Raw genomic sequence first — 22,832 nt, 5'->3', positions numbered from 1 at the left:
CATCTTGATCATCAACTGTTCGTTCATTCACCATTGTGACCCGCCTGCCTGTTCGCTGAAGACTCAAGTACACCGACAGGTGCTGGTGCGAGTGTTGATGCCAACGCCGATGATACGACATCCGTACTCATGTCACCGCCGTCTCATTCCGAGGTTCATCCTTTCCTAAGAGGTAACTTTGCGCCCGTCACGCAGGAGTATATCTCCCATGCTTGTCAGATCGTACATGGCCAGGTACCGCGAGAACTTTTCGGTGGACAGTACATCCGCAATGGGGGCAACCCAGTGTATCCGCCAGAGCAAGGCAGGCACTATCATTGGTGAGTACCTTCGCTCAGTGAGGGGGCTAAGACGTTATTCACAGGTTCGATGGCGATGGCATGTTACATGGGGTCTTCTTCGATGGTCAAGGCCGGCCTTCATACACCAACCGCCACCTTGCTACTCCGCTCTTAACGATGACACTCCTTCTACTGCGATCACCCCTTCCTTCTATCGCCTTGCTCATATCACCACTATCATCTCTCCATCGGATCATAGTGGCAATTCTTCAGGCTTTTCTCATCGCGCTTCGAGCACGCATGGGGGTTCTCAGCGTGGCTAACACCAGCGTCATATGGTGGGGGCGTGGGTTAGGTTTAGATGAGCTGGAAGAGGATCAGGTCGAGGATGTCCTTGGAGCGTCAGAAGGGTTGTCAAATGATCCTGATCAACGCTTATTAGCCACCTGCGAATCAGGCCCTCCACTCGAAGTGCAATTGCCAAGTCTGCAAACGATCGGATGGGACAGACTCAAAGATCCTTTCTCTGGAGAGGACCTCGGAGAGAGACGGGGTCGATGGGAATGGTGGAAACGTTTTGGCTTGAGCAGGGTACAGGAGGTGAGTAACTCACGGAAGCTTCGTTATCGAGCTGACAAATCTGTAGGATTGGATGACTGCTCATCCTCGCGTGGACCCCGTGGATGGATCGCTTCTCCTGTACTCGACGCAGATGTTTGACGCTCCTCACGTGAGATACTCTGTGATAGACCGGACAGGACGTCATGTCATTTGGAAGGAAGGGATAGATGTTGGACGTGCAAAGATGTGAGTGCAGTAATCCAACTCGAGACCCATTCGCTAAAGGAGCCAACAGGATGCACGACTTCGCTGCGACCAGAACTCATACGATTTTGCTCAACCTCCCCCTAACGCTAGCTCCCCACAACCTTTTCTCTCGCCCGCCCGTTCCACTGATACACTTTGACCGTACGCTGCCATCTGAATTCGTCATATTTCCACGGCTTCAGCCACAGCATCTAATCCGATTTTGGGATCCTGAGCCAAGCCTAATCTTTCATACTGCGAACGCATGGGACGAATACGATCGAAATGGGTGTCTTCAAGCAGTCAACATGCTCGGTTGTCGATTTCGCTCGGCCAAACTCGTTTACGCAGCTGGAGCTATTGACATCCCAGCTGTGGAAAAGAAGTTCGGAACAGGCGATGTGGTTCGACTACAATATTATCGGTTTGACATGACAAGTTCGGGGAAGATTATCCATACGTTCCCACTCAGTGCCATACCCTTTGAATTTCCCACTCTGCCTCCGTCATCTGGCATGAGTCCGGCAAGATACGTGTATGGATGTACCATGCGATCAGGTTCATTTGATGAGCGCCTGGGAGGCGCTGCGAAAGTCGATTGCATCGCCAAGCTCGATGTGCTCGAGCTCATAGAGCGGGGTCGCTGCCGGGATGTCGGCAAATCGATGGGACCAGTGGATTCAAGATCATCAGCGGAAATTCTCAAAGACTGGCAAGATGGTATATCGGGGCCGATAGAGATATTTGCCATGCCTGCGGGGTGGTATGCGCAGGAGCCAAGGTTTGTCCCAAGATATGATGGGAGGAACGAAGATGATGGTTTTCTACTCACTTACGGTGAGTATAGGACTATTTATCATCCAGCTTACGGACGATTCTATCAGTCTACGATGAATCACATCTACTTCCTGATGGCACCCCTTCCAGCGATGGCGATGCGGGTTCAGAGCTTTGGGTGATCGATGCCCGCCGGTTGTCGCAGAGTATGTCAGCAGTAGTTGCTAGAATCAAATTGCCACAGCGTGTTCCGTATGGGTGAGTGTCAAACCTTTTTCAGATCAAGCTTACCATTACCTACAGTCTTCATGGTACTTTCGTACCGGGCTCGGCGGTGCGCCACCAGCGGAAGGTGGAAGAGTCACTGCCCCCACAAGATCTGTTACAAGACAAGCTCGCTCGCTCGCGTTTGCAAAACGTCGTGTCGATACTGTTCAATAGACCAATGTACCGAGACAAGTCAAAGGCTGAGAAGGTAATACTGGCTCTCTTGTTGCCCATTGGAGTGATCATGTTAGCATTGTCAATCAAAGAGGTGACATCCTATGTTGTAACAAGACAGTTGTTGTAGTTTCATGAATACGTCACAAGGAACTATAAAATGCTATACACAAATTGACATTTCGGACCGTTTGGTTCATGAGTTCATTATTCAAATGGATTTGTTCTACCGACTTGCCCTCCCTGTTGGTTCGCGTCGTATCCTCCATCGAGGTCGGATCCCCATGCACATAGGGCATGCCACCATTTGTCGGATTTGCGATTTTCTTCCTCCTGTTGTTGAACGGCCTGACCACCTCTCCAAGTGGGTCCACCATAGGCGAACCCTGGCCCATCTATAGGTGAAGTAAGGGGCGATTGAGCTGACCCGCTACTTGTGGCAGAGACAAGTGAGGGACGGCGATGATGCGAAGAGGACCCAGCGACGGGTGCAGGCGGTGGTGGGTCAGCGAATGGTGAAGGGTGTTTAGGAGAGGTTGGCGAAACAACCATTTTGGGTACGGGGGAGAAAGAGGGTTGGGTGTCGTAAGGATTTGGATATGGTTGACTCTGGGCGACAGGGGAATTTGTCATGGGGAGCTATTGTAATCGTGTTAAGCAATGAAAAATAGTCTTGGATCCACTCCACTTACCTCTCCCTCATTCCAACCCTCATCCTTCTTGGGCGAGCCCGGCCATATTCCTTCCATCATACCCATGATACTGTTTCGATTTGGCTTGGTGCTGAGCACTGAGAAAGGCCGACGGGAAAAGGAAGTGGTGGAAGATGACGATCTCGGTGATGAAGGACCAGCGTTCGGAGGGAGTTGTCGAGACTCTCGCGCGGCTCTTCGACGAGCCATGTCCTTGGCAGCAAAACGAGCAAGATTCTGCACGATGATGAGCGGTGATTCAAGAATGACTTGAGATCATGACTCACCTGTTGTATTCTACGTTCCTCTTCTTCAACCTCGTTCATAGGTGGATATGCCCCTTCCGATGCTTGCTGATCATGCAATTCCCTGGGTCCTTGTTCCACATCCCAAGCTCTCTCTTTGCCTTTGGCAGATACTGTTCTATGTACCTCTCCAACATCTCCCATCTCATCATCTATGGCTCTCCCCTTCCCTTTTGGGTTTGCGCTAGGTGAGAGAGTTTCCTCTGATTGGCTTTGTAGTTGCCCACCTGCCCTTTCCAGATCTTCCGACTCGCCTGAGGATGCACTGATTGTCGAGGATGAACGTTTGCCATAGACTATGGCACTGTTCCGTGTAACGACTGGAGCAGGAGCCATATTGCCAAAGGACGGGTTGACTTCGTCCGCCAGAGGGGCGTACGATTTCGAGGAAGGGGAAAGAACGTTGGGCATGGTGTGAGAGTGGGAATACGGGGAATGTAACGAGGATCGTTGAACTGGCATGCGTAAGCTAGACCAAGCTGGAACAGCGCTTGCACGTGGAAGTACGTGGGTGTATGCTTTGACAGTTGTATTGGCAAGTTGATGATGATGGGTATGCGAATCTTTCAATTCAGAGAGGCATCACCGCAGAGCTAGACCAGCCTCCTGGAGAGTTGGTGAGCAGGGTCGTCTAGGTTGAACTGGGTATGACGCGCTCAATATTGAATATATTGATGGTGGTTCGCTGAGGCCGGGGGATTATTCACAAATTGGATTTGAATGGAAGCCGATGAGAATCTTGACTGAGAGTGACGGTACGGTGTGTGATGGTGTTTGTGCTGGTCTGCCAAGAGTATCTTATCCAAACGAAGAGAGAGAGAGAGGGTGGGAGGGGTATGAAGCAATCAATTCATCACAAGTCAAGGTGGTTAGTTACACATCTGACACATATGTACGGATGGACGACTGCCACTCACCTGAAACACCGATCTTACGTGGCTGCCATGTGGTGGACACGTGAGTGACAGTATCCCAAGAAGCAACGCGTCACCAACGCAATTGTCAGCGACAAGATAAGCAGAACAGATATCACAGATGAACCATCCCTACATCAGTCCTCTTCTGCTCGTATTAATCGTTCACATACCTAGCATCCTGTAATACCACAGTCTACACACAGTCATGGCGAACATCAACTCAGTCGATATCTCTCGTCTCAAGAATGGCGAGGTTAACTTGGGTGTAAGCCTCTTTCTTGATTGTCTCTGATGTTGCGACCGCTTGCTCACCCTTGTCCTTCTCGACAGACTTCCATCATGGCAGTACAATTCGACGGAGGTGTGGTCATAGGTGCCGATAGTAGGACAACGACAGGTGCATACATCGTCAGTATCATGTAATCACTGGCACGTATATTTATGTGTGTATATGTAAGTGTGCTGATGGTCATTTCCATACCATAGGCCAACAGAGTCACCGACAAGCTCACCCACATCCATGACCGAATCTACTGCTGTCGATCCGGATCAGCAGCCGACACACAGGCTGTCGCTGATGTGGTACATCAACATGCTCAAGTATATACCTCGGTGTACGGTGCACCCCCAACAGTATCCACAGCTGCTGCTTTATTCGAAAAGATGTGTTACGACAATAAGGATCAGCTCTCCGCTGGAATCATCGTCGCAGGATGGGATAAGGAGGCAGGAGGTTCAGTGTACAATATCCCATTAGGAGGGGGAATGTTCCAACAGCCATGGGCTATAGGAGGTGAGTCGAGGCTTTTCAGAACAGTGCAGTAATGCCCATTGACCATTCATATTGCAGGTTCTGGTTCGACCTATGTATACGGATACTGCGATGCGACATACAGGGAAGGATGGAATGAGCAAGAGACTGTCGAGTTCGTGAAGAACAGTGAGTGCTGTTCATCTTACCGAACTTTTTGCTCATGTTTTGCCTCTAACGGTTATCTGATCACTGATCAATCTGTTACCATGCCTTCCTCACGTAGCTCTCGCACTGGCCATGTCTCGAGATGGGTCATCTGGTGGATGTATAAGAATGTGTGTGATCACAAAAGATAAGGTCGAACGACACTTCATACCTGGCAACGAGCTGCCCAGGTTCTGGGAGGGCAAGGAGATCATAGGAAGTATTGGTGGGAACAGTTCGCAAGTGGGTGTCTTGGCATGATCGTCGATATGGGAAACGTGATCTGTACATAATATGCATACATCCCAACCATATGGACTGTGCTGTTGACTAATGTATAAGAATCGACCGGAGAGATAGATCATGCAGGAGTACTCGAGTCGAGATGTGCCACGTGGTATTCCTGATTTGAGTCACCACCCTCATATTGTGTTATCTACAATTTCGACTCATCCCCTGTTCACCACCACACCCTTCCCCTCCACATATATCCTGTCTATTTGATCTTGCCTTCTCTCTGGTCTGATCTGATTCACGATCTCTCCGCGACCAACCTTTTCTCACCTCACTCCCCAGCGATCTGCGATTCCTCAAAAATGCCCATCCTCGGTCTCAAATCCCCTGGTCCCTCAAATCCAGCTCATTTCTCCCTTGAACCTCTCATCCGACCCAACATCCTCGCTCTCCAGCCATATAGGTGCGCACGGGACGACTACTCTGCTGGTGTTCTCTTAGACGCCAATGAGAATGCTATGGGTCCATCTCTCCCTTCTCTCGCCAACAACACAGATCCTGGACCAATCGCAGCTCAGACTCTTTCTTTGCTTTCCGACGAAGAAGTCGCAAGCCTCAACAGATATCCGTCACCCACTCACGATGATCTGAAACGATCCATCGCCAAATTCAGAGGTGTACCGAATGAAGAATGGGTCTTTCTCGGCGTGGGCAGTGACGAAGTGATAGATATGCTCTACAGGGTCTTGTGTGTACCCGGAAAAGACCGAGTCATGACCTGTCCGCCTACATACGGAATGTACAAGGTCACTGCCAACGTGAACGATGTGGGAGTGTTGGAGGTACCCTTGATCACCGAGGACGGAGCATTCCAGCTTGACGAGAAAGCCGTGAGTCTGAGGATCGATATGGATAATGGCTGATTGTGGTTGTTAGATGCACGATGCATTCAAAGCGAACCCTGATCTCAAGATGCTCTTCATTTGCTCGCCTGGTAACCCTACCGGTACTCTCATCCCGCTCGACGTGATCAAACGAGTTCTTGAGAACCCCTTATTTAAAGGTGTGGTAGTGGTCGACGAAGCTTATATCGACTTCGCTCCCGAAAACAACAGTGCCGCCAGCTTGGTCAACGAATACGCAAATGTCTGTGTCACCCAGACTTTGAGTAAGAGTTTCGGACTTGCGGCTATCAGGTGAGTTGACGATACATCAAGAGCCAGCTAATTTTTAGACTTGGATACCTCCTCGCTCCTCCCCCATTGATTCAAATCCTCACGAATACCAAAGCACCCTACAATGTTTCCCTTCCCACCGCTTCTCTCGCACTATCTGCTCTCTCTATCGAAGGTATCGCTACGATGTCGCTCGCCGTTGCGACCCTTAACCAGAACAGAAAGGCTTTGGTCAACGCTTTGTCAGAGATTAAAGGCGTTGGTAGGATCCTTGGAGGCAATCACGCCAACTTTGTGCTTTGTGAGATTCTCGATGAAGATGGGAAACCCAGTAACAAGAAAGCTGTGGAGGTATACAAGACCATGGCGGAGTCGAGAGGGGTGGTGGTCAGGTTCCGAGGATCTGAGCGTGGGTGTGAAGGGTGTCTGAGAGTCACCGTTGGTACCGAGGAAGAATGTCGAGAAGCTGCCAAACAGATAGCTGCATTGCTTGAATAGGTATGTGCATGTAACGGTTGATACAAGAGTATAGACGGAATGACATGCATGTATACTGTACTGTACTGTACGTTGCACCAGAGTGATTTCATTTCGTCTGGGTATGGAGAGCATGGGATAACTGTGCTGTATTACCAAATGAGGAGAAAAGGAAATTAAACTTTGGGATGATTGACGAGAGACAGGAAATGGCTTAGGGAGTCCCTGAGCAAGCCGAGAGGAGATGATGAGGGAGGGTCATGAGGGTAACGGTTCAGTCACCGTGACCGGCTAGAACATGAACATTGAAAGACGACAAGGAGAACAATGCATAGCTTGAGCGGCAGGGGTGCATGTGCAAGACGGATAGGTATCACGAGCAGAGAGAGAGGGGTGCATAGGTGAGTATGGATCGATGGGAGTGGGGTGGGGGGGAAGGGGATGTGGTGGTTGTGTTTGGTGTGTTGGTGGTGTGAGATGTGGTCGGTGCCTTGATTTTCCGGTTTAGGGGCTTTCTACCTCTGCCTCTTTTGTTGTTACAGATCACTCGTCTGCCTCTCTATTGTTCATGTTTCACATCCATATACATACATCGTGTACCATCTAACAAAACTACTGTACCTGTACTCTCCTCCAGCAGTGACCCCGACGAGACGAGACATTCATGCAATCCACCTAGCCAATCAGACCGACGTGCATACCTTGACGATCAGCTGCTAGTCGCACATCCATCCTTGTTCAACCTAAACACATCGGCGATCCGACCTATCTCCCGTACCCATCGACAGCATCGACTCCTGATGCAGAGTAAAGGACTGTGCTAGCTGGGAAGCTGTGGCTTGTTACATCGGTGAGTCAGTAATTTTCATGCTGTTGGAAAGGAGGTGCACCGTGTGTGAGATTGTACATGTGTGTTGGTCGGGTGTCAGTGTGTCAGGTGTAGCTAGGTGGTTTGGTCGCCTTTTAGCTACCCTTCCCTTTCCCCTTTTCCATTTTCTCACTTTTCACCTGGACCTGGGATCTCGCATAGCTGCATAGCTCCCGCTTCTGTGAAAGAAGAACAAAAAGCTCAAATCGTTCCTCATACTGTGTTCAATTTTTCCAGCTGTACGCTAAATTCTTGACTTGTACTTTATCTGTTTTACAGCCTTATCATTAAACCCATCACTTTCATCAATTTACCTTATCAATATCGGTCCTTCTGATCAACAAATCTATCACTTCGACTGGTCTATCGCTGCTCGGCTCTGCAATCTATCAACTCTGATATCATCTACATCAGCCGCGTTTCCTTGTCTGTTCAAATCGGGTAGCCTTGAAGGCTAGGCTCAGTCGTTAAGATGGGTGCAGCCTGCTGCAAACCAGAGGTCCGTGCTGTTCAACTTTGCTTCTACTTGGAACGACGAGACTCACCTTATTTTCCAGGCAATCGACTTCGAGGGCGAAGTAAACCTATTTCACTTCTACCTGTTGAGAAGTGTAGGGAAGGGTGCTTTCGGTAAAGTCAGTAGAGATGTCTTTCTTTCAAGGATCAAGTTGACAGTCCGATAGGTCCGAGTGGTCCAGCATAAACACTCGAAAACCCTGTATGCCCTCAAGTACATCAACAAGGCTAAATGTGTAAAGATGAAGGCTGTCGCCAATATAATACAGGAGAGGAGGCTGTTAGAGGAGGTGAGTGTGGGCAAATGCCGAACAATGCTGACAGTTAGATTGATCACCCCTTTGTCGTGAACCTGAGATACGCATTCCAGGACGATGAGAACTGCTTCTTTGTTCTGGATCTGATGCTGGGTGGAGATCTAAGGTGTGAGTGTTGATGAGTTGATGAATGACAAGGGAAAGCAATGTCTGACCTTCATGTCACCAGTCCATTTGGATCGAGCTGGAGCGATGAGCGAAGAAGTGGTCCGGTTCTATGTAGCGGAGATAGCGATGGCAATAGATTATCTACACTCGAAAAGAATCGTGCATAGGTGAGTATGCCTACACCTAAGTTCAGCAGCTGAGATTCTCTGCAGAGACTTGAAACCGGATAATATACTGCTAGATGAGAAGGGACACGCACATATCACCGATTTTAACATTGCTGTGCACTTCTCAGAACGACGTTTGTTAACAGGAGTGGCAGGAAGTATGGCTTATATGGGTGCGTACTATACTACTATATGGACATGATGATGAAGGCTGACATCCTGGTAGCTCCCGAGGTTCTGACGAAACGAGGATATTCTGCTCCGGTGGATTTCTGGTCATTAGGTATATTAGCGTGAGTGATCCCGATGGCCCAGCTGTACCCAAGCTGACGTCCCTGCAGGTACGAGCTATTGTTCGGCAAACGACCGTTTCGAGGAAGAACCAACACAGCTCTTACCAATTCAATACTGAATGAACATCTTCTGTGGCCGGAAGATGCTCCAGGCAAATGCTCATCAGATGGTATGCATGCTATAAAATCGGTAAGCGTTGTTGTACTATGTCATGGTGACTCGCTGATTTTTCTTCTCTCAGCTCCTTGATCGAGATCCGAATAAACGATTGGGGTATCGTCCAGGAGGAGGAGGTTTCGAAGACATCAAGGCTCATGCTTGGTTCAGGAATATCAACTGGGATCAGCTGTACAAGAAAGAAGTGGTGCCGCCATTTGAGCCAGATGTGAGTAATACGTGATTTGCTCTTTCGGCGCTGACCTGTTTTTTGCTAGTCCAAACGCGCAAACTTTGATGCGACTCACGAACTAGAGGAATTGCTATTGGAGGAGAATCCTCTCAAGGCGAGGAAGCGAAAGGAAGGACAGGATTTGGAGATGATGACTCCGGAAATGCGAATGATGGAGGAGCAGTAAGTCATTGCCGACCATCCTTTCCACTCGCTAAACCCGCCTTTAGCTTCAAGGTCTTCGACTACACGAAAACACAACGTCGGTCATATTATCACCCAGCTGGAACCAAAGCAAGCGCGGCCAATCAAACCGTATCGAATGGTACGACAGCGACAGCGGTATCTTCTCATCTTTCTGCAAAAATGGCTGAGCTCTCTCGCCCCGGCACGCCCAGCGATAGGACTGGGTTAGTCAGTAAGACCGGACTGGATGTGGAAGGGCAGATACTGGACGGAGGCGGTATGGCTAATGTCGGTGGACGAGGGCTGAAAGCAAATGCCCAACCGGATGGGAGGTCAGGCAGTCTCGACGTAAGGACGAATACAGCGAGACAGTCTACGCCGCTGAGGCATTCTTCAACGTAAGTCTCGAATGCGATCATTTCAAGTGAAGTCTCGCTAATGATAGGAATAGTGGTCCATCACCGACGGAAGAGATGAAAGATGTCGGTAATGCTATATGATGATTTCTGGTAGACAAATTGATGTCTCTTTCCTTTTCCCATTTACATTTTGGTACCATACTAGAAGCACAAAGCTCAATATATTTTAGTCGTGTAATAATAGATCAATGGGTCAAAGAACCCGCTTTTGTGATTTGCATACGCTTGCTTTGCTATCCCCTCGATGTGATATAATATTAATGCATCAAATATAATCGGAGATACAAGTCAGATATTGGACCTGCCCGATGAGCTGAATGTCAGCTTGGAATTTGCGCATCGACTTACCTCTTCTGTTTGTACAAGTAGACGAGAATAATGGAAATCAATACTGTTCCTCCCAGGGCACCGACCTGCATATTGTTCATGTTCAGCTTCCCATCGATGTAGACTTGAGCGTCACTTACGACAGCACCCGTAGTCTGTCCTCCTTTTCTCGCTCCATTCATCACCTCTCCAACCTCACTGTATGTCTGAACAGGTTGAGGAGGAGAATCCATCGACGTAGTGATACTTGTAGATGATATGACACTTCTGACATTGCTGGATGTTCGACTAGTCGCTGTCGGAAGAAACGAGGTTTTTTTCTGGGTACTGCTGCTGCTGCTACCACCACTTTGACTGCTGGCAAGTCGTGCAGTCGTCGATAGCCGAGTACCTGTGAAGACTGACGAGGAGGGCTGGAGCGACGTCGCGTTGGCCAATGCGAGAGTTATATTCCTACAAGAGCATTAGCTCAGATCCGCCTTGACATAAGTTACTTACCAAGCCTCATCAGATTTTTGCGGCGAGACAAATGTCCATTGCGGGACTGACACACTCCTATTCCTGGCAACGTCGTTCGGAAGACTGTTTGGTGGAGTATGTGAGCAGAAATATTAACGATGATCGAGTGCCGTACATACCTACCTGCCTATCTGAGGGTTGTCGCAACCGTCTAACCAGGAAGAGAAGTTCTGAGTACGAGGTAACGAAGTCACACCCCTAAAGCTTCTCAGCATGAGTCGCTGCATTTGGGATGAGATTGATTCACCATTGACACCTATCAACTCTGTCAGACTAGACACTCATGCAGTTATACGGCACTTACAACATACAAGCCTGAAACAAGGCAAAGGCAACGCTGGAGCAGCAGCAGCTGTTGGGATTGCTAGTAGTGCAAGTGAACACAGTCGGCGGTAGCTGAGTATCAAACATCTCAAAATTCTGGCATACATTGATCATGTCCTCGTATACCTTGCCTGTAAAGTATTGGTGTCAGTCATTCACCTCGAAGGATCGGACTCACAAGGCGTTTCTCCCCGATCGTTTATGGCCCATGTCATCGATTCGCCTTTACAAGTTGTGTTGCCTGTAGACATTGTTGCTTTGCTGTGGGTCGTTGGTACGATGATCAGTAGCGAGAAGTAAGGAGATGTTCAAGATAACAGCTTTAACGATCAGCGTCTCAATCGCTCATCCTGCAAGTTAGTGGGCTTGACCAGTCGTGAAGATATTATGCAGACCAATGCGCAAATACTGTTTCAGATCATCTTCGAACAATCGTAACCAGGCAACACTCTGAAAACAGACCATGAAAACTTCCTGTCTATCTATACATACATGCATGATGTTTATGCGCTAGCCTGTGAAGCTTCCCCTCCTGCCAGTCCTGGTTGTGATATATTCGATCCTACCTGATCCCTCCATGTCGTCAAGGAATTGTTGACGTATACCTCTGGTGCAGGTCCCGCGAAAATCTTCAGACGTTCCAGACGTCGATCCCGAAATGTATTCTTTGGTAACATTCCCGATACTGCTCGCCGTATGATCTATCACAACGAAGACGAGAGATGTTAGAAAGGTTTCTAGCTCAAATGGGACCAAAACCGTGTCGCTCACCTCTTCTGGCCTCCTCTTTCTCATCCTCGTTATTGGGACAGCTTTCAATCCTCCCATGTACCCGGTATGTGAGTAATAGACTTTATCGGTACCCTTCTTCCCTGTCAGATGGACGTTCGATGCATTCGAAACGACAACATAATCTCCTGCGTCGACTATGTAGATAGTAATTAGTGCATGAGCCAATGATCTTGCATGCACCTCGACGATCGCACTCACCGGCTGGATCATACGTTGGCTTGTGTTTCCCCATCAACACCCACGCTATCCTGCTTGCGAGATTACCAAGGACCCTGTCCTGAGCATTCGTGTGATGCCAGACCCGAGTAAGAGCGAGAGCGGTCTGTGAAGGCGATGTCAGCTATAGGACGCAACCACTGGAATTCACTGACCTTTCCTTTCGTCGCTGACATTGTAAGATGAGCTGTGCAAGGCTGTGTACGTGGTCTATGCAATGTCGATTTGTACTGATCCGAGTGTGTATACGATGATGGATGAATGTCAGAGGATAGATGGATGCTAAATGTTAGAGAATAGGTAGGTTAGGTGTCTTGGGTTTTTTTGCTGAATAAATGAGGGGAATCTTTAAAAGACGCCAGCTGACTGACTGACCTACTGACCTGACTGGGAGGGGACTCTCTCTGATTGCGATTCGTATAACTTGCAGTACAAGCACAGCATGAGGGTGACAATGGATACTTCCATCACACCATTCACCATCCACCGCATCGTTTGTCAGTCGCTGCATCATATCTGCCAACCATTCGCTGATCACGTTCAGTGTACGATTGTCCTCGTCGGCGTATCGAAGAGAGCGAACAAGGGCTGAACGAGGTGATCTGCACCAAACAACAACATCAACGCGTCAAAAGTTTTGGCACTCATTTGTTTACTGTTATCCTACTCATATCTGCGCGTGCATCCCCTCCCTAGAACATTACGAAACTCATAAGAACCGGTCCTCAACGTCCATCATCAGCATTCGGCACAGGAAATCGCACCAATCATGCCTCCCAGGTCGACTAGGTCTGCCAATAAGGAAGCGGGTATGTTGGCTTCGTCTCCCAGTATAGACATGTATTGACCATGTGTTACTAGATACCCCTGGGAGCAAACGGAAACGACGATCATCTCCTGAATCGCCCCTCAACGTCGTCCTTCCCTCTCCTGCCAGCCTGCCCAAACTCGCCTCTGCATCTCCGGAGAAGGTCAACGGAGATGTTGACCATGAATCGAAAAGGCATAAAATATCTCTCAAGATCAACCTGAGCACCGAAAAGCCTAAGGATATCAAAGAGGAGCATCCAGTCGATGGAGCTCTGAAGAAAGAAATAAGAGAAAGTCTTTCGGTGGTCATCGCTCAGTGAGTCATTGAATCTCAAGCTCCTTGCTGACTTGTTTCCGTAGAATGTCTGTAGATCTTCCACCACCTCTCAACAACATATTAGCTCTTTGGCTCCCGCCGTCTTTCGCTCAAAAGGAAGAGAACACTCTGGGCTATGTTCTGAAACAGCCTTCGCTTACATGGGACCAGCTAGTGGTGAGTTGACCTGTTGCACGAAATTAGCTAATGGTCAGGACACAATACACCTCTTCTCGGAAAACCTGCTTGTCCCATGCCAATACCCTAATCCAGTACCAGCAAGAGCTCAGTTCCACTTGCCAGTACCCCCTCTCCCCTCTCATTTCCCGCCTCATATCATCTACAACTTTTGTGCCTCGATGCATTCTCTCCTTTTAGAGATCGAGCCAAAAAAAGGTCATGATGGCGTTTCTATAGAGAGATGGGCTCTCACCCAGAAAACTCCTCAGGCGGGAGAATGGTTCACTTCAGCTGTCGACAGCAGAGAGGTCCAGAAGAGGAAAGGAAAGGATGGAGATTTACTGGAAAGTCTGGCAGCAAAAGGGGATAGTTTTGGTAAGTTTCATACTGCAATGACATATCGCTGATCTTTAGCCAATGCCAACGCGATATCTTTGCAATCGACTTTCGGCGGAGATGCCTCACATAACTCACCTACCTTGTCTGATTCGCTCATCCGACGAGCAAGTCTGAAAATGAACAGATGGAAGGAGAGAAGAGCACAACGAGGTTCTGGTGGTTTTGGTAGTGTGCCCAGAGGAGGTGAGTCATCGTTATCCCAGAACATTGCTGATAATCAGTGACAATCCCTCCAGTCACTTCGGTCGCGTTCACACCTTCCTTCGGTCCCACCTTTGATTCCTATCACGCTACAGGAGGACAAGGCTATTGGTCCACGTTGGAAGGAATGCATGAACGTGCAAGGCATAGGGAATGGGCTAGAAGAGCCTTGAGGCGATCCAAAAACATCGATGAAGGTGGATACTGCGGAAATTTGGAAACCAACAAAGGAAAGGAGAAGGAAACCATCGACGATGTGTTGACGGAGAATGGCGAACTGATAGAGGAGTTGCAAACTTGGCAGGAAGTGAGGACCAGAAAGGGTGTTTTTGCTGTCACGGAGAGAGAGCAGCATGTTGGTGGGTCAACGTCTATTCCAAGCTTGTCTTCTTTGCTGACCTCATGACTTAGCCGAAGAACTACTCTCGTCCCTTGCCAAGCTCACTGGCAGCCGTCCAACCGTCGACATGCTTCCCGCATCAACATCCAAAGTCGGTCTTGCGCATGAGCTGGCTCGGCGATTCCTTTCAGTGTCTTCTCCTTCGATTCGAGGTACACTCGATCCTCGACGTCCTCAAGCTCTTCATGACAACGTCACCGTGAAACCACGAACGATGGCTGGGCAGACCTTGGGAGGCTCTACCAATCCTATGCTTTCGTCGCCTCATGCCCCTCCACCTATCAAGCTAGGGGTCATGCCTCCGCCTCCCATTCCACAGTACGTTGCACCACCACCTCATACCCTTCCAGTCGGTGGACGATCAAATGACAATAATCGACCTAGCTCGACTCCATCTCGCAGTTCTTATGCACCACATTCTCCTTCTCCCTCGATAGGCAACACCATTTATAACAATCGACCGACCTCTACGTCAGCTCCACCTGCAAATCCAGCAAATACCGCGCCTTATCCGAGATCCGTGGTCGGCCCAGGGCCATCCAACCTTCGTCAGAGTTTCGGTCCGGGCACACCTGGGACGCCTTCAAGCAGTAGTAACGGGATTGGATATGGAATGAACGGTTTGGGCAGTGCATCGGTCAGAGGGATGATGATGCCGGGTACATCTAGATGAGGTAAAATAGCCTGCAGTTGATCCAGTAGATTTGATAAAACGATGCATCATGTACCATACATACATGCACACGGAAGCAAGCGAAGGAATGTAGGCTAAAAATGAAAACAAGCACTAGCACAGGTACATATAACGTAGTTAGTGTCATCAGGGTCTCGATACTATTTGTAGATCCCTTAACGGGGGGTGAGTAATCATGAGAGAGACGCCGAACGTACGCTGCACCCATGTGGGATCTCTCCATCGCCAGGGGCTGTGCAGGAACCCTCGTCATTGACGGATCCAAAGGGACACAATGAGCTTTTGTTGATCGGGCTAGGTTCCAGTACCACGGATCATACAGCATCAGACTCGCATGGTCAGTGGTCATTCGCTTTTCGTCGTGAGACTTCTCTTACTCCGTCAGCCCGACGCTCACTCAGGATGACAATGTTCTTATGAACTAGATGTCATGACCTGTACTCTGCCCTCTAGCTTCTTCGTATAAGATTCAAAGTCGGTTGAGAAAAACCATCGAACGAGGCTGTGCTACATATCCAACCTATTCACCATCAGATTCTCACACTCGATCACCGTCCACACAGCTTTTCCAACTTCCTCAAGATTCCCTCCCCACCCGGATTCAACAGCTCCGTCAGACCCTTCACAACCCCTCTACACCCTGCGTCCACTTGCAGGTCTTCCTCCTCCACCTCCGTGAGGTCGATGCAACATATCCACCCCGCCGTGGATCTAATCTCCCAAAGCTTAATATCCAAGCTTATCCCGCTAACATATCCGCAATTTCACGCGTCCGGTTCCTGTGACTAAAACGATTCATCCATCCATACCTTGTGCCATTTTTTCATATCGACAAATTTCAGACATCCCTAATCGTCCGAATTACGTTGCAAATATACATACAGGAACATATATATATATATATATATATATATAACATCGAACGAAAGATGACCGACCTGAATGTCGATGGGATACTTTCAAGTTCACCGCAACCTATCGTTCAAGATTTGAATTCAGATACGGAAATGAGTGATCAGGGGAAGAAGAGGAAGAGGTTATCACTGCCTGTACCACCAACTTCGGTTAGTCCGTCGGGATCGATTAACAAGGGGAAACAACGAGCTGTCACCATTGGACCCATTCGAGATAGTCCAGAACAGGACAGTAGTGCAAGTGCAGAGAACAACAAGAAAGCAAAGGGGAAACTATCGACTTCTGTTTTGGCTGGTTTTACGAGTACGTCAGAATCTCACTGCCTATGGCCTGAATTTCACTGACCCATCTCAAGGTTGTGAAGCATGTAGGAAAGGAAAGTAAGTTCGAAATGATGCCGAATCAAGTTGATTGGTTAAGACGACGATGTGAACCTTCCCCTCTGGTACCTCCGGATCATCCGGACGCTGCCAGGCTTCCTTGTGCAAGATGTAGACGATTTGCTATTGATTGTGTCAGAGTGAAAGCGGTGAGGAGAAAAGGACCAGCACCAGTGTAAGTAGACGTATATACATGACTGAAGCTGACATTTCAGTGATCTCAGGCATGTCCATTTCCAACACACTTTACTAAAACAGAATGCTGATAATAATCGGCGTGAAGTGCTGTGTCCGACGCTGTGCACGGTTATAGCCATGGCTCTGGATTAACCGAACCGGATACTGCTAGAAGGTCTTCAGCTTTCTCAGATTTAGAGAGTACTGATTTTGAACGAAAATTGTCAATATCGTACGTAAGAGTGAGCCAGAAGAGAGCTGACAACCGAAGGTCGGGTTTTCCGACCGGACTTCAAATGCATTCGCCTTTGATTCCCATCAATTCGTTGCCCGAGGGTATCGACCAGGTCGTCTCAGGACCGATCATTGACAATGTGCTCAACCTATTCTTCGATTATGTAGGTGGATCCTCATGTTGACTGGCGCTGACTCGTCAGGTTTACCCTTTGACCCCATGCCTACACCGACCTACATTCGTAACCGACCTGACTGCTCGCCGAGACAAAACCGACCCAATCTTCTTCGCCTTGGCTTTGACCGTCATCGCCTCGACGTTGGTACAGGTCCCACGCAATCTTGTAAATCTCGACAAGAAAGAGGTCGAAGATCTAGCTAGGAAATGCATCAAGGTGGCTCGTGCCAAAATGGCGCATATGTGGGATGAACCGATCCCGATAACGTGCTCGATGGGTGAGTCGTGTGAATGAGTTGATCATGGCTGATGTTTAGTTGTTATTGCATATCTGTGAGAGGTGTCTAATCGAGCTCAGACTTTATGCTGATTGCCGAGATAGCGAAGGTATTGTGCATCTCTTCCTTGGAAACAACACCGCGCATGTGGTGGTAACAGCCCAAGCAAATCAGATGGCATTGGCTCTCCGTCTGAACGAGGAAAGTGTGAGTGCAAGTAGACATGGTGTATGCTGATATCCAGAGCTATGAAGGGCTCGATGTGGTCGAATGTGAGATGCGGCGAAGGATGTACTGGGTGAGTGAGCCTTCGTGATAGCAGCGCTGACGGATAGCTTCTCTTCCAAGCGGACAAAAGTACAGCTTGCCTGGTGAGTGTCCTCCACGATGAACATCGCTAATATGCAGCGAGCTCGAACTATCTGCCTTCCTCTCGAAGATGCCCATAACTTGCTTCTTCCCGCCGAAGTCGACGACGAAATGATCACCTGCGATGGCATCTTACCTCAACCGCCCGAAACAACGCCCTTGATCACTGGTTTCAATGTCAACACAAACCTCTTCAGGATCCTCAACGACGCCATCCTCATACAAAGGAGGAAGTCTCCTCGGCTGATGGAAGAAATTCTTGCGGATCTTCAGAAACTCCAAGTGCTGAGACATAGGACGATACAGACCTATCTCACGGTACCGGATCCCCTGAAGCTTCGCAAAGCTTATGATTCTCGCTCTGCCAGGTGAGTCTGTCAGCAGCTTACCCCATAAATTTTGCTGATTTACCGATTTGCAGCCCCGCAGTCGGCTGGGAGTCGAAACTGCTAGCTCGATTCGTTGACTTTTTTAGCAATACACCCAGTGATAGAGCCCATGCTCTGAACAGCTATCTGGTGATGCAGGTGCGTAACCGACGTTCAATTGGATACCGCTCACATCAATCGTTTCAGGGAAACATCCTTGTGACACAGCATGTATTGCGCTTGGTCCTCCTTCAGACTCGTCAAGCGCTGCTCGCACAGCTGGCGTTGTTCACCCCGATGTTGCCAAGTCCGATGGGACCCGAAGAGAGCGCGGAGAACATTGCTTGCGAGCTTTTGGATGGATTGAACAGGTGAGTGTCACTGAGCAACGAGCTGTGCTGACTCGCAGCCTTCCGGTCGAATGCGTGGCTACCAACGGCCCTTCTCTGGTGCAAAAAGGTACGTTGAATGGTATTGCGCCGAAGCTGATTGGTGATAGTCCGCTTTGTTGGAATCCATCTCATGGACGCTTCGAGCGACCCGACGGGTCCTCAATCTCACTCGTGAGTGCTTGTCCAGGTAGTATAGGGTGGTGCTGACTTAGATGTCAGGCAAAAACTGCTGATGCAATTCCTTTCAGTCTTGAGTGTCATCGAAGGAATGTACACATTCGGAAGGGATATCTCGGCTGAGTAGAAAGATTGGTTCGATTAGTTTCTCATCTTACACAGCACTGGAACAAGGACATTTGCATTTGTTCATGGTACGAACATAATGAAAAGCTCAAGTACATAGCCATGAATGCATTGATCTTCTTTGCGTTCTTCACTGTTCCATTGAACTACATGCATCCTTTGGATGATCGGAGGATGATCTACCAACTATACAAACACAGGATGATCAGGCACCGCCATGTGCTATTTGGCGATGATTCACCCCCATGTGATGGGATCAGGAATGCGGTAATGTCCGTGACACAACCACCTGGGAAAGCCCACCCAGATGCTTAATCTCGATCCTGATCCTCAGCCTCAATCCCGCCGTATCGCCCACTCCCCCCGGGGCTTCCATGTTTGATCCGTCTCATTCGCGGGTTAATGCCCTGATGTCCCCAGTCGTCCTTTCAACATTCCATCCTATCATCATCGCATCCATTCACAGCTCTTCGCTTCAATTAGACTTGTTTGTCACCACTTTCGTCTTTCAACTCATCCTCAAGCATTGGTGCTTCATCGGCAGCTGTCGGGGCGATGATTGGTGATCAGTCTTGAGAAATCGTATAAAGAGCGATAGGGACTTACGACGTTTTTCGCTCTCGCAACGATGTCGTGAGTGATTCACTTCGCTTAACAGACAGATCACAGCTCATCCAAGCCCCAGTGAAATACCTCTATCTCCTCGCGGTGCATCTGAGACTCAATCAATCTCACCTAGCAAAAGCTATTGTCTTGAAGCCGAAGTGGTAGAGCGACTCAGGATGGAAACCCCTCAAATCAGTGACAACACACTCGCGTTGGCTGCAGCAGAAGAGAAAGCAATCAGCCCATTGCAAGCAATCAGAGATTATCATCGCGCTTTCATGTGGTGCTTGTGAGTTGCTATACCGTGAGAGTTGACACTTACCTTTTAGATTCTCTTGCATCGGCGCGGTCCTTTGGGGATATGATGTTCAGATCAGTAGTGGTCTACTGTCAACTCCAAGCTTCCGTCGCGATTTTGGTTATTTTTACAAAAATGATTACGTTGTTCCAGCCAGATGGCAAAGTGCTTTCAATTCGGTCGGGTCGGTCGGTGGTATATTTGGTGGTATAGCCGTTGGCTGGATCGCGGATAGAATCGGGTCAGTACCAGTCTCACCATCTAACTCATCATCACTAACACAACCAACACCCCTGTATAGACGTCGAGGTTCCATTGCGATCGCTTCTTTCATCTCCATAGGCGCTGTCTTCATCCAATTCTTCTCTCCTTCTCACAACAATGCCATGCTCCTCATTGGTAAGCTCATCAACGGATTTGCTTTGGGGATGTACCTCTCAGCAGCTTCTGCGTACTGTGCCGAGGTCTCTCCGGTGGTACTCAGAGGAATCACCACGGGATTGGTCAATTTGTGGATTGTTGGTGAGTAAATATGGTAGAATACGCTAGCTGAAATGTAGTCGGTCAATTCATCGCCAATTGCGTCATCCAGGGACTGGGTTCTAGAGAGGATAGGAATGCCTATCGTATTCCATTGTGGGTTTCCATCGATGAGACTCAAATCTGACATCAACTCGTAGTGCTTTACAATGGATCTTCCCTGTCATCCTCTTGATCGGGTTGCCTTTCGCTCCCGAATCACCCTGGTATCTAGCGCGAAAGGAGCGTGATGAAAAGGCAAGAATGGTTCTGCAAGTACTAGGTACGAAAGATCTGGATTTGCATCTCCGTCAGATTCAAGAAACCATCGCTTTAGAAGATCATTATGCCGCTCAGACCACCTACGTGCAATGTCTCAGAGGCAGTGACCGTCGACGAACTATCATCGCTCTGATGGTCTTCATCCTGCAACAAATCTCAGGTGTCATCTTCGTATTAGGTTACAGCACGTATTTCTTCCAACTTGCCGGTTTCGCGACGTCAGATTCCTTCAAATTGGGTGTAGGAGTCACCGCCATTGGTGTATTCGGTAATCTATCTGCTCTGTATTCCGTGAACAAGCTTGGACGAAGAACATTATTCCTAGGAGGGATGATAGGTTGTACCATTATCAATTTCGGCATAGGCTTTTCCTCCATTTCAGATACCAAAGCGGCTAGATGGGCTGAGGCAGTCTTTGTGAGTCACCTATACCCTCATACATAACGTGCTCACACCTCTTGTAGACCCTCATATTCGGACTTGTCTATCAAGGAAGTATCGGTCCTTTGGGATATGTGATTTTCTCAGAAGTCAGTTCCGCCAAGTTACGATCCAAAACGGTCGGAATAGGAATTTGCGTCAATTCGTTGTGTGGGATGTTGGCGAATATCATCATACCGTGAGTACCGTACTCTCCGAACTTAGACTAATCAAGTTTAGGTATCTGGTTAACCCCGACGAGGCGAATCTGAAAGGGAGAGTGGGATACATCTTTGGTGGATTAGGTCTACTTGGTAGCATCTGGACATGGCTCTATATCCCAGAAACGAAGAATAGGACTGTCGATGAGTAAGCCTAATGTTCTCCTGTCTGTCATAGGAGGAATATCGCTGATATGACAAAATCCAGACTTGATTCGCTATTCGAGGCAAAAATCTCATCAAGGAATTTTGCCAAAGCCGAAGTCGATCGATAATGTGAGATCGCACCTACTATATTTTTGCATTCTGTGCACATCTCCTTCTCATTTCTGTGATTGTATGTGATTAAGTAGTGTCATCTCATTCCATTGTATATATTTGCAATCCACTTTCAATACTTTATGTATGCATGGATTATTCTTACCTTATATTTCGTTCAATCGCATCAACAATGGTGAGGTCTACTACATGAACGATGGAGTGCCACATGATCAATTGCCGGAGAATGCCGCCACGCTTCATGCATTCTTGACTTGCTTCGCTTCATTTCACTTAACCAGCAATCGATCATTGTTATTCCATGTTCCCCCCTCATACTTCAATATTTTCATATAATCATCTCACAGCATTGAATCCATCGACACTACATCCTGAAACGCCGCAGAACAACCCAGAATCCATATAGGAAGAAAAGATGAGGTGAGCATATCTCAGCTACCATAGCCTTACCAAGACACTACACTGACTTCTTTGCGTTCTTCCTTTGGTTTCCCCCTCCATCCAGTCAATACGCCCACGTACCCAAATCCGAGTTGGACGAAGCGCAAATAAAAGAGTTGGAGGAGTATGAGATCTCTCAAGGACCTTTATCAGTCTTACAACAGGCCGTACGAAACTCGTCGCAGGTGTTGATCTCTTTACGAAATAACAAGAAGTTGCTGGCGAGAGTGAAAGCTTTTGATAGGCATTGTAACATGGTCTTGGAGAATGTGAAAGAGGTGAGTGATAGAATATGCTCGACTGAATGTACATGGAGAAAGTCATGGGTGAATGAGAGATATACGGAGGATGAAGTGCTGATGTGATTGATCATTCAGATGTGGACGGAAACACCGAAAGGAAAGGGAAAGAAGCCAGTGAATAAGGATAGGTTCATCTCGTGAGTGCACCATGTATTTCACTCAGGACTCTTCACATTTGCTTCAGCTGATCGCTGGTTGCTCTTCTGCCTAGCAAAATGTTCCTTCGTGGCGATTCAGTCATTCTCGGTAAGTTGACAGATTCAGAAATGCCTAAACCAGAAGCTGACATATATCGGTGTCATCATTCACAGTCCTTCGTAACGCAGCTTAATGTGTAGATTGATTGAAGAGTGAATAGATTTACT

At 48.3% G+C, this 22,832-nt stretch overlaps 11 protein-coding genes across 11 annotated transcripts; 8 read left to right on the top strand and 3 right to left on the bottom strand.

The window, feature by feature from the left end:
- Positions 1 to 129: 129 nt before the first annotated feature.
- On the top strand, positions 130 to 2,436 carry I203_108217 (uncharacterized protein; the record flags this gene model as incomplete). The annotated part of the gene is made up of 6 exons (XM_065518353.1): positions 130 to 320; positions 365 to 881; positions 928 to 1,088; positions 1,138 to 1,925; positions 1,973 to 2,123; positions 2,169 to 2,436. The coding sequence occupies 6 exons, from the start codon at positions 130 to 132 to the stop codon at positions 2,434 to 2,436; spliced, it is 2,076 nt and encodes a 691-aa protein (XP_065372718.1).
- A 77-nt stretch (positions 2,437 to 2,513) lies between these two features.
- On the bottom strand, positions 2,514 to 3,714 carry I203_108216 (uncharacterized protein; the record flags this gene model as incomplete). The annotated part of the gene is made up of 3 exons (XM_019148391.1): positions 2,514 to 2,945; positions 2,999 to 3,235; positions 3,286 to 3,714. 3 exons carry the CDS (start codon positions 3,712 to 3,714, stop codon positions 2,514 to 2,516), a joined length of 1,098 nt encoding a protein of 365 aa, XP_019002624.1.
- A 711-nt stretch (positions 3,715 to 4,425) lies between these two features.
- On the top strand, positions 4,426 to 5,439 carry I203_108215 (uncharacterized protein; the record flags this gene model as incomplete). Its single annotated transcript, XM_019148390.1, has 5 exons — positions 4,426 to 4,485; positions 4,551 to 4,628; positions 4,707 to 5,013; positions 5,071 to 5,160; positions 5,258 to 5,439. 5 exons carry the CDS (start codon positions 4,426 to 4,428, stop codon positions 5,437 to 5,439), a joined length of 717 nt encoding a protein of 238 aa, XP_019002623.1.
- Positions 5,440 to 5,774: 335 nt separating this feature from the next.
- I203_108214 (uncharacterized protein) lies at positions 5,775 to 7,085 on the top strand (the record flags this gene model as incomplete). Its single annotated transcript, XM_065518352.1, has 3 exons — positions 5,775 to 6,302; positions 6,349 to 6,608; positions 6,809 to 7,085. 3 exons carry the CDS (start codon positions 5,775 to 5,777, stop codon positions 7,083 to 7,085), a joined length of 1,065 nt encoding a protein of 354 aa, XP_065372717.1.
- Positions 7,086 to 8,404: 1,319 nt separating this feature from the next.
- On the top strand, positions 8,405 to 10,408 carry I203_108213 (uncharacterized protein; the record flags this gene model as incomplete). The annotated part of the gene is made up of 12 exons (XM_065518351.1): positions 8,405 to 8,431; positions 8,490 to 8,567; positions 8,616 to 8,738; positions 8,819 to 8,873; positions 8,935 to 9,040; positions 9,086 to 9,213; positions 9,267 to 9,333; positions 9,382 to 9,523; positions 9,576 to 9,719; positions 9,769 to 9,905; positions 9,953 to 10,306; positions 10,354 to 10,408. The coding sequence occupies 12 exons, from the start codon at positions 8,405 to 8,407 to the stop codon at positions 10,406 to 10,408; spliced, it is 1,416 nt and encodes a 471-aa protein (XP_065372716.1).
- Positions 10,409 to 10,671: 263 nt separating this feature from the next.
- On the bottom strand, positions 10,672 to 11,748 carry I203_108212 (uncharacterized protein; the record flags this gene model as incomplete). Its single annotated transcript, XM_065518350.1, has 6 exons — positions 10,672 to 10,740; positions 10,795 to 11,107; positions 11,153 to 11,236; positions 11,297 to 11,371; positions 11,478 to 11,628; positions 11,676 to 11,748. The coding sequence occupies 6 exons, from the start codon at positions 11,746 to 11,748 to the stop codon at positions 10,672 to 10,674; spliced, it is 765 nt and encodes a 254-aa protein (XP_065372715.1).
- Positions 11,749 to 12,000: 252 nt separating this feature from the next.
- On the bottom strand, positions 12,001 to 12,681 carry I203_108211 (mitochondrial 54S ribosomal protein uL13m; the record flags this gene model as incomplete). Its single annotated transcript, XM_019148386.1, has 4 exons — positions 12,001 to 12,198; positions 12,269 to 12,423; positions 12,488 to 12,611; positions 12,661 to 12,681. 4 exons carry the CDS (start codon positions 12,679 to 12,681, stop codon positions 12,001 to 12,003), a joined length of 498 nt encoding a protein of 165 aa, XP_019002619.1.
- A 593-nt stretch (positions 12,682 to 13,274) lies between these two features.
- I203_108210 (uncharacterized protein) lies at positions 13,275 to 15,484 on the top strand (the record flags this gene model as incomplete). The annotated part of the gene is made up of 7 exons (XM_065518349.1): positions 13,275 to 13,314; positions 13,367 to 13,631; positions 13,676 to 13,808; positions 13,922 to 14,159; positions 14,226 to 14,393; positions 14,447 to 14,770; positions 14,823 to 15,484. The coding sequence occupies 7 exons, from the start codon at positions 13,275 to 13,277 to the stop codon at positions 15,482 to 15,484; spliced, it is 1,830 nt and encodes a 609-aa protein (XP_065372714.1).
- Positions 15,485 to 16,434: 950 nt separating this feature from the next.
- I203_108209 (uncharacterized protein) lies at positions 16,435 to 19,100 on the top strand (the record flags this gene model as incomplete). The annotated part of the gene is made up of 9 exons (XM_065518348.1): positions 16,435 to 16,723; positions 16,792 to 16,975; positions 17,084 to 17,219; positions 17,415 to 17,667; positions 17,828 to 17,874; positions 18,076 to 18,404; positions 18,458 to 18,563; positions 18,612 to 18,775; positions 19,016 to 19,100. The coding sequence occupies 9 exons, from the start codon at positions 16,435 to 16,437 to the stop codon at positions 19,098 to 19,100; spliced, it is 1,593 nt and encodes a 530-aa protein (XP_065372713.1).
- A 781-nt stretch (positions 19,101 to 19,881) lies between these two features.
- On the top strand, positions 19,882 to 21,720 carry I203_108208 (uncharacterized protein; the record flags this gene model as incomplete). The annotated part of the gene is made up of 8 exons (XM_065518347.1): positions 19,882 to 19,994; positions 20,161 to 20,244; positions 20,305 to 20,402; positions 20,564 to 20,639; positions 20,684 to 21,221; positions 21,269 to 21,423; positions 21,543 to 21,593; positions 21,654 to 21,720. 8 exons carry the CDS (start codon positions 19,882 to 19,884, stop codon positions 21,718 to 21,720), a joined length of 1,182 nt encoding a protein of 393 aa, XP_065372712.1.
- Positions 21,721 to 22,139: 419 nt separating this feature from the next.
- Positions 22,140 to 22,798, top strand: I203_108207 (small nuclear ribonucleoprotein Sm D2; the record flags this gene model as incomplete). Its single annotated transcript, XM_019148382.1, has 5 exons — positions 22,140 to 22,144; positions 22,230 to 22,443; positions 22,543 to 22,604; positions 22,679 to 22,713; positions 22,779 to 22,798. The coding sequence occupies 5 exons, from the start codon at positions 22,140 to 22,142 to the stop codon at positions 22,796 to 22,798; spliced, it is 336 nt and encodes a 111-aa protein (XP_019002615.1).
- Between the last annotated feature and the right edge of the window lie 34 nt (positions 22,799 to 22,832).

Source organism: Kwoniella mangroviensis, chromosome 3 (assembly GCF_000507465.2).
Source record: "Kwoniella mangroviensis CBS 8507 chromosome 3, whole genome shotgun sequence".
Lineage (NCBI taxonomy): Eukaryota > Fungi > Basidiomycota > Tremellomycetes > Tremellales > Cryptococcaceae > Kwoniella > Kwoniella mangrovensis.
The sequence above is the reverse complement of the archived record's forward strand: the minus strand, read 5'-3'. Positions and strand labels throughout refer to the sequence as shown.